The sequence below is a fragment of the Rosa chinensis genome, chromosome 4 (assembly GCF_002994745.2).
Source record: "Rosa chinensis cultivar Old Blush chromosome 4, RchiOBHm-V2, whole genome shotgun sequence".
NCBI classification, from domain to species: domain Eukaryota; kingdom Viridiplantae; phylum Streptophyta; class Magnoliopsida; order Rosales; family Rosaceae; genus Rosa; species Rosa chinensis.
The window spans coordinates 18,531,579-18,542,906 of NC_037091.1; the positions used below are offsets into that span (position 1 = coordinate 18,531,579).

Sequence of the window (11,328 nt, forward strand, 5' to 3'; positions counted from 1 at the left end):
CTACGATCTAATATATAAATGAGATAAAAGAAGATAAGAAAAAGAGAGACCTCATAGGGTGATGAATAGGGAGAGCAGAAAATAAGAGGGTGTCCCTAACATGAAGCCCCACCTTATAGGCTTTACGGGCAAAGCATGAATGATGGCCGGTGACCGACCTTTTCTCTTTCTCTCTCTCCATTTTTTTCCAATCCAATCCTCACAAAGCGGAAGTCAGCTCTCTCCATCACCAATAACGCATCAAGTCTTTCTCGGACCACCCTTAACATTCTTTCTCTCCTTTTTTTATCTTTTTTCATAAAAACAATTTTCATTTTTTTCCATAATTTTTGATTTTTTCCATAACAAAATAAACAAAAAGAAAAACAAACATCTCAATCAAACCCAGAAAAGGATTGATCAAAACTAAGATACTTTTGTCACACACTATACAAACAAAAAACACACAGCACATGGTAATAGAAGAAGAAGAAGAAGCAGCAGCAAATCCTACCTGTTTTATTATTATAGCCTGAGTTCTTCATATTCAAAGGTACTTGCTTTTCATTTCCTTTTATCGCAGTCAATTCTATCTTATTAATTACCATGAATTTTGCTGTTCTTAAATTTACATCCGCCATCAAACATTCAATCCCAATTAGTAGATTTTAATTCCCATCAGACATAAATGCCACCAACCAATGATCAAGTGCCTGACTTTTGCAGTAAAGCTTTCACCTTTCTCCTTTTTACTCCAGCTGATTTTCACCCAAAGTGTCACCTTTCCCTCCAAACAAGTTTAACTTAGGAGAAAACAAAGCAATAAAAAAAAAAAAAGGAAAAAAAAGAAAAGGCAAAAGCACAATAATTAAATTATAATAATGTTGAATAATTATGTAATTGAATAAGAGGAATTTACAGTTCATATGTGCTTGTGGGGAGAGAGTGTGCTCTCTTTTGTTGCCGTTAGTGATAAGCACGCCTGGCAACTCATCATTCCCTCCAACCTTCCCTCCCTCCCTCTCTCTATCTCTCTCTTCTTCTCTCTCTCTCTCTAACCCCATTTCTTCTTCTTCTTCTCCTATTCTTCTTTCTCAATAGCCCCCACTTTTACTCTGTTTTCTTTTCAGCTTTATCCCCACATTCACTTTATCTATTTTTTTTTTCCTGAGAAAAAATGCATTGAATTATTCATCTCTGTAATTCCTCTGCGTTAGATTGGATCTGGGTTCTGCTCATTTTGGACTCTGATTGCGATTTTCTGCGTCATCGACTACCAGGTTTGCTAAAGATTCAAACTTTCCTTATTTTTCTTCCAATTTTTTTTTTTTTTTTTGTTAATTTTTCAGTCATTGGGTTTGTGAGTTTGAGGTTTCATTTTGCTGAATTCAATGCGATGAACCCATTTTTTACAGGCTTGTTAGTGATTGGTAGCTCTAAAGTTTTGGTCTTTGTGTGTTTTGCTCTGTTCTTGATGATGTGGGTTTGATCGGATTGGTGTGTTCACTGATCTAAGAGACGTGGCCGTGTTTTGTTGCTTGATTTCAGCTGAGCATTTGATGTGTGCTTTTGTTTGACTATGATTTTTTTTTTCTTCCATGAATTTTAGTGCTTGAATTTATAATTGTGTGGTCCCGAATTTCGAAACTAGGAACTCGTGATTTATGTGCCAATGGTTATTAGAATTTTGGGGTTCTGAGGTTAGTTAAACTTTAATTGTTGTTAACTCGTGACCCATTTGATTATTAGGACTGATGTGTGTGTGTGTGTGATACTCCATGTGCGCTCCACATGTGTTAAATTGTTAGCTGGGAATTACATCTTTGGCTCTCTCTGCTTGCCACTATCCATCTGTGTTTGCCATTTCTGAAATGGTTTCCTGAGTTCCGGGCATGGTTTTGTGTTTTGATTATCTTTCCTACTGCTATTGTCCTGTTTAGTGCTTCATCAATGGCCAAGAGTATCTGTTGTAAATGCATTGTCCTGTGAATCACTGGCGTTTGTTTCAACTTTTGAAATAAAAATACTGAATTTTCTCGACATTATGTAATGCATGTTGAGCAAAAGGTCTCGATTAGTGAGTTGCATTGTGCATGTAATGATGAGGTTCGAATCTTATGGTGAAGTAAGCTTCATATTGTATATTTCATGCAAGAAACATAAAATGGGACTTTTTTGCTCTTCTGTGAGGTTCTACTTGACTCTATGTTATGGTTATAATGTGAGTTTTGCATATTGTTTCAGGCTCATTTGACTCCAAACATCTAGCCAAAATTGTGGATAACTCAATAGATAAAGCTGCAGAAACAAAATGGCTGTTTCCATGAGAGATTTGGATCCAGCTTTCCACGGAGCTGGACAAAAGGCGTATCCTTTATCTTATGAAATGTTCAGAACCCTTGCAGTTCTTATCATTGTAGTTTGGATTTCTTTCTGATCAATGCATTTTGCAGTTTATTAGGGTAACTGAACATAAGTACAGCAACTATTACCATAGTGCTGCTGCTGATGTCCATTTTTGCTTCCATTTCTGTTCTTTTTCATTTGGATTTATATGGACTTTAGTTTCAATCTTCTTCTTAGGAATGTTTGTGTTATGTTTCACCTTGACAATGAATAGTGGACTTGAAATATGGCGCATTGAAAACTTTCGTCCTGTTATTGTCCCACAATCCTCTCATGGAAAGTTTTTTATGGGGGACTCTTATGTGATCTTGAAAGTAAGCGAATATGACTGATCTAACTCATTTCTGCTGCTTGGCTTGCTTTTGTTGTGATACGCATCACACAACAGCAAGGTTATGTATGGAATATAAGTCAATGTCAATATTTTTCTTTGTTCTTTCGGATAATATTTCTCATATATTTTGCTTGTATTTAAGCACTTGGTATTTTGAAATGTCATTAATTTGAATCGCTTACCTTTTCTACCCAGACAACAGCCTCAAAAAGTGGTGCCTTGCGACATGATATCCATTATTGGCTTGGTAAAGATACTTCTCAGGTAAACTGTACTGTTTTCCTTGTTCAAGCTATCCTCTGATTTTAGTTTCTGGGATATTGCTATCAAAAAGAAATTCCTCGCATATCTTTCTGATGTAGTAATCATTTGAAACAGGATGAAGCAGGCACTGCAGCCATTAAGACAGTGGAATTAGATGCAGCTCTTGGAGGACGTGCTGTTCAGTATCGTGAAGTACAGGGTCATGAAACTGCTAAATTTCTATCTTATTTCAAACCGTGTATCATACCTCAAGAAGGTGGAATTGCTTCTGGGTTTAAACATGCTGAGGCTGAAGAACATACAACGCGGTTGTTTGTTTGCAAAGGAAAACATGTCGTCCATGTCAAAGAGGCAAGCTTGTGTCAATAAATTCTCTGCTCAGGATGGATAAATCTCATTGATCTGTATAATATATGAATGATTATGCAAATGTTCATATATTATACACATGTGTGTATAATACATGAATGATTACGTACATATTCAGATATTGTATATGTTGTGTATTTATGTATATAACACATGTAGATACAATTATGTGCATAATATGTGTGCAAGTATGCATATGCCATACAGCAGGCATACAACATTTAGTTTTCTTTTCCTTTGAAGTAAGTTTATTTTGTTTCCATTACAGGTTTCTTTTGCTCGATCTTCACTCAACCACGACGACATTTTTGTTCTGGATACCAAGTCTAAAATTTTTCAGTTTAATGGTTCCAACTCATCCATTCAAGAAAGGGCAAAGGCTTTAGAAGTTGTCCAGTACATTAAAGACACGTATCACGACGGGAAGTGTGACATAGCTTCCATTGGTAAGTCAAATGAGTTGGTGGGAAGTTAGATGATGATCATCGACTTTCATTTTTCTCTCTCTGAGTCAGTCTACTTGGCTTTCATTTAGAGGATGGAAAGTTGATGGCTGATGCTGATACTGGAGAATTCTGGGCTTTATTTGGTGGTTTTGCTCCACTTCCGAAGAAAACAGCGAATGATGAGGACAAAAATTTTGATTCTCATAGTACTAAGCTACTTCGGTAATTTTCCATCTCAACTTATCCTTTTTAATTAGGTATATTCTCAAAATAACCTCATCCCTGCCCTGATAAGTAATTTCCTTTTTCATTTGAAGTCCCTTATCATTCTTTTTAAAAAGATCAGTATGTCACTTCAGAGTATTTACAAATGTACATATGTTTGTATGCCTCTGTTATTTTGTTCCAACTTTTTGATCCATTACAAGGAATCTATTCTTTTTTTTTTTGTGGTTCACCCAAAGGAATTGAGATAATGTAATGAGTACTTCAGTTAATTTAGTGAAGTTGGAAGAACCAGTTGAATTTTAAAATCCATTTATTTTGTAGTACTAACAGAATGATATTTGCCTTTTAAGTGTTGAGAAAGAGAAGGCAGAACCAGTTGAGGCTGATTCTTTGACAAGGGAATTACTAGAAACAAATAAGTGCTATCTTCTAGATTGTGGGCTGGAGTTGTTTGTTTGGATGGGGAGAAACACATCGCTTGATGAAAGGAGGAGTGCAAGTGGAGCTGCCGAAGTACAAATCCTTGTCATTTTCTATTTTGTTATTTTTTATTTTATTTTATCCAATATTTGTATTGCATAATGATTTGAATTCTAAAGAGCCCTCGTATTACCTTGATCTCATCATATAGGAGTTGCTACGTGGTCCTGATCGGTCTAAATCGCATATGATTCGTGTTATTGAGGGATTCGAGACGGTAATGTTCAAGTCCAAATTCGATTCATGGCCTCAAACAGTTGAAGTAGCTGTGTCAGAGGATGGTAGGGGCAAGGTTGCAGGTCAGTCAGTGGATTGTTTTACTTCTGATTTTTTTTTTCAATGATATATTGCTAATTTGCTATGAAATATCAAAAACAAAAACAAAATCTTATTTCTGTTTTGGTTGTTTTTATAGCACTTCTAAAGCGTCAAGGGGTTAATGTGAAGGGTCTGTTGAAAGCTGATCCTGTGAAAGAAGAACCTCAACCATACATCGATTGCACAGGAAATCTGCTGGTACTGTATATCTATTTCTATGATAATCTGATGAATTGACTTGTTTACTTAGGAGCCTGAATTGACCAATAGTTGACTTTTTAATTATATAATCCCCTTTGTAACCTTTCTTACTTAGCATAGTAAGTACTTGTTATTCAATTTAAACTTTCTGGAAAGATTTCACTTGAACTAATACACATTTTTGTGCTAGAATTATGAATATAACCTCAAGACAACTCGCTGGTTACATTTGCTAATGAAAGGTTGGTCTTTCTTTTGGCAGGTTTGGCGAGTGAATGGCCAGGAAAAGATTCTTCTTCCTGCTTCTGATCAGTCAAAAATTTATAGTGGAGATTGCTATATCTTCCAGTACTCGTATCCAGGAGAAGATAAAGAAGAACAGCTTATAGGAACATGGTTTGGAAAGCAGAGTATTGAGGTAATAATTTGCCAAGAATGTTATCTTTTTGGCATCATGATCGTATTATTGTGATTTTCTCTCTCTCAATTTGTTCCTTTAGCATTATGGACATTTGAAGTAGGAAACAGTTTTAATAAGTTTTTATTAAAAATAATCGTAGATATGCATAAATACAGTATGTATAACGGAGTCCCTCATACAACTCAAAAGAGGCTGACCAAAAAAGTAAAATCCAAGTTTTTAAAGCTGTGTAAGTGCATAGCTTTCTTTGGTATACTATATTCAACTCACAGATCCAACAAAAACTATAATTTAACTGCAAAAGTATTTCTACAGAAATCCTATATTGCTGTTAAGCTCTCTCCTGAGTGAAAGGATATTAACCCTGGAACTGTTTGTTTAGTAATTATATTTATTAATCTCCTTGTTTACGTTCTTGCAAATGGTGGAAAGAATTTCTGAAACAAAGATCATAGTTTTTCATGCTGAATCAGAGTACTTCAAATCTTAGCATGCTGGCAATGTGATTGTCTGTCTTCGGTCATGGGCTTATAATGTAATTGTAAATTATTTAAATCATTATGATGCACAGCTTGCTTATAGCTTTATAGGACATCAACTCAACAAAATAATTACTTTTTAGAAAGTTTACCTTCTCTTTTTTTCAAGATACATATGTGTGTACAAGAGTTAGAAAGATGTATGTTTATTTATGCAAATGCACTCTAGATTGCATGTCTGGTTGACGGGTTACTAAATATGAATTACAACTGAAAATAGGAAGAAAGAGCATCAGCTATTTCACTTGCAAGCAAGATGGTTGAGTCATTGAAGTTTCTGCCAGCCCAGGTAGTTCATGAACTGTTAAGGCTGTTGCTTTCGTGTAGTAATAATCGTCCTTATTTCTTTTCTTACTTACTGATGGTATTTTTTGTACTAATTTTTAGGCACGTATCTATGAAGGAAATGAACCAATTCAGTTCTATTCAATCTTCCAAAGCTTAATTGTTCTGAAGGTTTGTGAGTTATATCATACCTTCTAGGATAATATTGAAACCTATAACAAAGATCATTAAAGAAATTAATTTTCTTATTCAACATTTATACACATTTTCCTCTTTTTAATTAACCCCTAGAGCGGTTCTATGTGAAATCTCTCAGGGTGGTCTAAGTGATGGGTATAAAAAGTATGTTGCGGAGAAGGAAGTTCCAGATGAGACATATCAAGAAGATGGTGTTGCTTTATTTCGTGTCCAGGGATCTGGACCTGATAATATGCAAGCAATTCAAGTTGAAGCAGTAAGTCTTCTATTTTTTATTGTCCTGGTCTAGTTGGCATATGATACCTGTAGACTACAGTGCGTGTGTGTCTGAGTCTGTGCATAACTGCATATACCTGTCCTGTATATGAAAGTTATTCATCCCTATTTATTCTGATCTAATTCCTTTATCCCCTTCCACCAGGTTGCATCATCTTTGAATTCCTCCTACTGTTATATATTACACAGTGGCTCAACTGTCTTTACATGGTCTGGAAGCCTTGCAACCGCAGATGATCAGGAACTTGTTGAGAGGCAGCTGGATCTAATAAAGGTGTGACAAGTTCAATGTTTTCTCTTAGTTAATAAAACAAGCTATAGATTACCGCCTTTTATGGTAGTTATTTGCTTGTACATATCTGTAATGGGAAAAAGGCTAGTAAGATTTTCAATATGCATCATTGAGCACTCGTGCATTTCCACAAATGTACATATGTCATAGTGGAGGGTGCTTTCAGTTCTTCTGTTACATTTTCTCTGTATGAAGATGTCCTTATTAACTTTTCACAATGCAATCTCCTTATTAATCTGCATAATTTTTCATTGCCAATTGTCTACAGCCAAATCTTCAGTCAAAACCACAAAAGGAAAATACCGAATCTGAACAGTTTTGGGATTTGTTAGGAGGAAAGGCAGAGTATCCCAGCCAAAAAATTGTAAGAGATGCAGAAAGTGATCCTCGCCTATTTTCTTGCATCTTCTCAAATGGTATGAAATTTTCTGGGTGGTGAAGTTTTCATATCTTCTAATTTTATTTATTCAATCTAGTTTACGCCATGAGGTGTTTTAACTTTTCTTCTTTCTGTTGGTTTGATATGACAACATTGCACGTCGATCTTCAGAGAATTTAAAGGTACATTATTTATTCTATCATTTCTAATCCTTGATATGAATGTCAGGCTTTGAAAAAAGAAATTATTTTTTGGTTTTGTACTTTAAAAAATAATAATGCAGGCAGGCATTATGTGAGGTCTTTTTCTACTATTGTTTCTTGTGTCGGATTATCTTGTGTCATGCCCCATAAACATTATGATTTATGATGCTTCTACAAAAAGCAGTTTTTCTAACACCTGAGAACATGAAAGTATGTGAACCTATTTCGGACACTAATTTGGATTCTTCAGAATATTTAGTGTCATTTACTTATAAAAGCCATCATCTTCCTTTTTCCTTTTCAACTTGATGCTTCATACTAGCATTCCTTCAAAGTTGCCAAACTTCATATGTTAGGTATTCCAAATCTTCGAAAAATATACATACATGTTGGTTAGTCCTAATATCTTTCTTTCTGAGACTTGACGTGCATGTTATCTTTTGTCTATGTCTACATATGGTAGTTGACTGCTGTATCCATGTCTGCATGTCCATTCAGCTTAAAAGTTGCATGGGATATTGAGGCTTTCTTGCATTAACCTATGCGATCATACTTCAGATGTATTTTTGCATGCAGTTTTAATGGAAGTTATTGGTGCAGGTAGTGGAGATATACAATTTCACCCAGGACGATTTGATGACTGAAGATATGTTCATCTTGGATTGTCACACTGACATCTTTGTTTGGGTTGGCCAAGAAGTCAACTCCAAGGATAAAATGCATGCTTTAACTATTGGGGAGGTATGAGTATTGACCGATAAGCAATGACTGTACTTCGGTTCATTGGCTAGTATTTTAGTACCAAAACATTATATGGCTTTCATTTTAATGTGCACCACTTGGACTTAGTAAATTTTTTTAGTTATGTATATATATCTTTCCTTGATCTGTTTGCAAGATTTGTTTACTCTTTTATAATTATCTCTTAGAAATTTTTTCAACTTTCTACAGAAACTTAATCTGACCTCAGTTTGTAATATTGGTTCTGAACTGGCACTATCTCTTACTTTTCCTAATATCACTGTTTCTTGGCAAATTTTTGTTCTTACAGAAATTTCTTGAGCGTGATTTTCTTATGGAAAACTTATCTCGTCAAGCGCCAATATATATCGTCATGGAAGGAAGTGAGCCACCTTTCTTCACACGCTTCTTCACTTGGGACTCTGCAAAATCTAAGGTGAGCGACTATCATATTGTTGACGCAACATGAGATCTTTTCGAAATTCTGATTGGTCTTTTTTTTATTTTTGGCTCAGATGCATGGAAATTCATTCCAACGGAAACTTACTATAGTGAAACATGGGCGTGCTCCGGCTGTAGATGTAAGCATTCTTTTTGTCAATTTTGATTGCATAAGATCCTGATCATAATTACATACTCTTACCTGAAATTACTTGATTTCATAACGTTGCTGATATTGGTTCAAATTTTGATAACTCAATGACAGTCCAGTTAGAAATTTTGTGAAGATACCTACACGTGTCCCAAAAAGTCTGTGTGCCCATAATTGTCCCAAAAAACTCAACATATAATATATCCATATTTTTTTTGTGAGATCTTATACGGAAAATGATGTGAATATCTACGAGTTTCTGGTTCTTTGCACATTCCTAAAGTTGGTGGTAGATTTTGTTTTCCTAGAGCTCTAAGGACCTGTGATCGTTCCACAGACATACCTCATTGAATAATGGTTCCGAAATTTATTGTTGAATATTTTTGGGAGATGTTGTCTATCTATGTAGGGGTTTATGTTTATGCTCTTTTCTAGAGTCCAAAATTTTGGCTCCAACATATAGTTTTATCTGAAATTGTGTGTCAACTAAACACTAGATGAGATGTGGTATTGTTCTGGATCCAGTATATGATTTAGGAGCAGTTTAAGTAAGTCCATGTCTGTATTGATTTTTTGTATCTGTAATTGTTCTGTAGCCACTCTGTCTGTATTGGATTATTGTCTATATTGAATGCAAGTCTGAAACTATTTTGTTCGACTCTTCCCTTGCAATTCTTGCATCTTATTGCCAGATTGGTGATTAGCATTTAATCTCTGATTAAATATTTAATGCCTGATTAGAAACCCAAACGAAGAACACCTGTATCTTATGGTGGGAGGTCTAGTGTGCCAGAAAAATCACAGCGTTCCAGAAGCATGTCTTTCAGTCCTGACCGAGTGCGTGTGAGGGGCAGGTCTCCAGCTTTCAATGCACTGGCTGCTACTTTTGAGAGTGCTAATGCGAGGAACCTTTCAACTCCACCCCCAATGGTCAGAAAATCCCAACTGTATCCAAAATCTGTAACCCCAGATTCATCAAAATTGGCTTCAAAGTCATCAGCTATAGCAGCACTCACCGCTAGCTTTGAAAAGACAAACAATATACCAAGATCACCTAAAGGTAAATGGGTTGAGCTCCTTGAAGTTAATTTAGTAATTCTTGCATTCAGTTGTTTAAGGATGCGTAGTTTGAAGCACATTTTTAATGGATGAAGTGAGTGCAGGGGCTCCGAAACCAAAACCGGAGACAAATAGCAAGGACACTTTTATGAGCAGCAAAATGGAATCCCTCACGATAGAGGAAGATGTGAAAGAGGGTGAAGCAGAAGATGAAGGTGTTCCCATTTACCCATATGAACGCCTTAAAACAACGTCAGCGGAACCTGTTGCAGAAATTGATGTGACGAAGCGAGAGGTAATAAATTGAAATTTATTGTAATGATTGTAACATTTTAAGTTTGTATCTTGAATTCCGTCCTTATATGGCACAAGCAGATTTACTTGTCATCAGAGGAGTTCAGGGAGCATCTTGGGATGGCAAAGGATGCTTTTTATAAGTTGCCCAAGTGGAAACAGAACAAGCTTAAAATGGCCGTTCAACTGTTTTGAATATTCTCATGCTCCGCATTTTCTTCAGCTTCCTGCAGTTTATGTTGCATGTATTGGAATGCTTGCCCACCAAAACTGTACAGCTCTTGTGAAAATATAAATTTGATTATCTTACACTAGCAACGGGGGAAGCATTCTAATTACAGTGCTTTACTTATTCTTCCTGCAGTGGCGGTACTCAATTTCTGAGGAGTGAAAGGGACAGCATCAGTGCATTTTTAGCTGCTTCTGCTCCCAAGAAGCTTATTTTCATGGTTGGACAGAAACACATTTTTTTCTCGTCAGTTTTCCCCCTTTTTTGGCCTTGTTGAGCTGGTTTGAATGTCTAGGTTTGCATTTTTCCGTAAGTTAGCTGCTTGGTATTATTCTTTGGTCACAGGTTTGTTGTGAGCTTGCAGTTTTGCCTTCTCATTTTTTATTCACAAAATTGATTTTTTTTTTTTTGAGGGTTCAAAATCTGATTTGAGTAGAACAATTAGGGGGCTTGCAAATGCATACTTAGGTTGTATTGATACTTTGAGGAATGGAAGTGTGTACAGCAGTGTAAAAACCAATTGGCTCCTATTTTGACAATAAAGTGTGACTTTTCTCCCATCCTCTTTTTTCTACCAATTGGCTCCTCCGCTCCTATTGGTAGCAAGCCTATGGATTGCATAATTAGCACCATTTGCACAGTTTTGAAATCATTGACTTGTAAACATGTTATAAATGTATAATTAACCATTTCTCTAATGATGACCAATAAACCATTATATACTAGGAAACCTAATTAAACCTCCTTAAATAAAAATCAGAAATAGAATTTTAGATATTAAATAATATTATGCAA

The 11,328-nt window shown here is 35.6% G+C and overlaps 1 protein-coding gene across 4 annotated transcripts; it reads left to right on the top strand.

Annotated features, from left to right (window-relative positions):
• Positions 1–363: 363 nt before the first annotated feature.
• Positions 364–11,093, top strand: LOC112197783 (villin-4). Of its 4 annotated transcripts, none has more exons than XM_040518339.1 (24): positions 364–532; positions 1,197–1,259; positions 2,224–2,346; positions 2,600–2,699; positions 2,915–2,983; positions 3,098–3,334; positions 3,621–3,798; positions 3,888–4,020; positions 4,377–4,539; positions 4,658–4,805; positions 4,922–5,022; positions 5,288–5,443; positions 6,206–6,274; positions 6,373–6,441; positions 6,587–6,724; positions 6,890–7,018; positions 7,305–7,452; positions 7,587–7,597; positions 8,219–8,359; positions 8,670–8,795; positions 8,875–8,940; positions 9,693–10,011; positions 10,106–10,305; positions 10,386–11,093. In XM_040518339.1, the coding sequence occupies exons 3-24, from the start codon at positions 2,291–2,293 to the stop codon at positions 10,497–10,499; spliced, it is 2,871 nt and encodes a 956-aa protein (XP_040374273.1). In that variant the 5' UTR covers positions 364–532; positions 1,197–1,259; positions 2,224–2,290; the 3' UTR covers positions 10,500–11,093. The 4 variants fall into 4 exon arrangements, 3 of the variants coding, with proteins under 3 accessions (XP_040374273.1, XP_024194382.1, XP_040374274.1); XR_005809971.1 differs by lacking the exon at positions 364–532 and having other exon boundaries at positions 912–1,259; positions 10,386–10,576; positions 10,669–11,093; XM_024338614.2 differs by lacking the exon at positions 364–532 and having other exon boundaries at positions 911–1,259.
• Positions 11,094–11,328: the final 235 nt, after the last annotated feature.

Coding starts and splice junctions, on each gene's coding strand:
- LOC112197783 (XM_040518339.1), top strand. CDS start 2,291: ATGGCTGTTTCCATGAGAGATTTGGATCCAGCTTTCCACGGAGCTGGA. Junction 5,023..5,287: donor ATTGCACAGGAAATCTGCTG/GTACTGTATATC, acceptor TTCTTTTGGCAG/GTTTGGCGAGTGAATGGCCA. Junction 6,442..6,586: donor AAAGCTTAATTGTTCTGAAG/GTTTGTGAGTTA, acceptor GAAATCTCTCAG/GGTGGTCTAAGTGATGGGTA.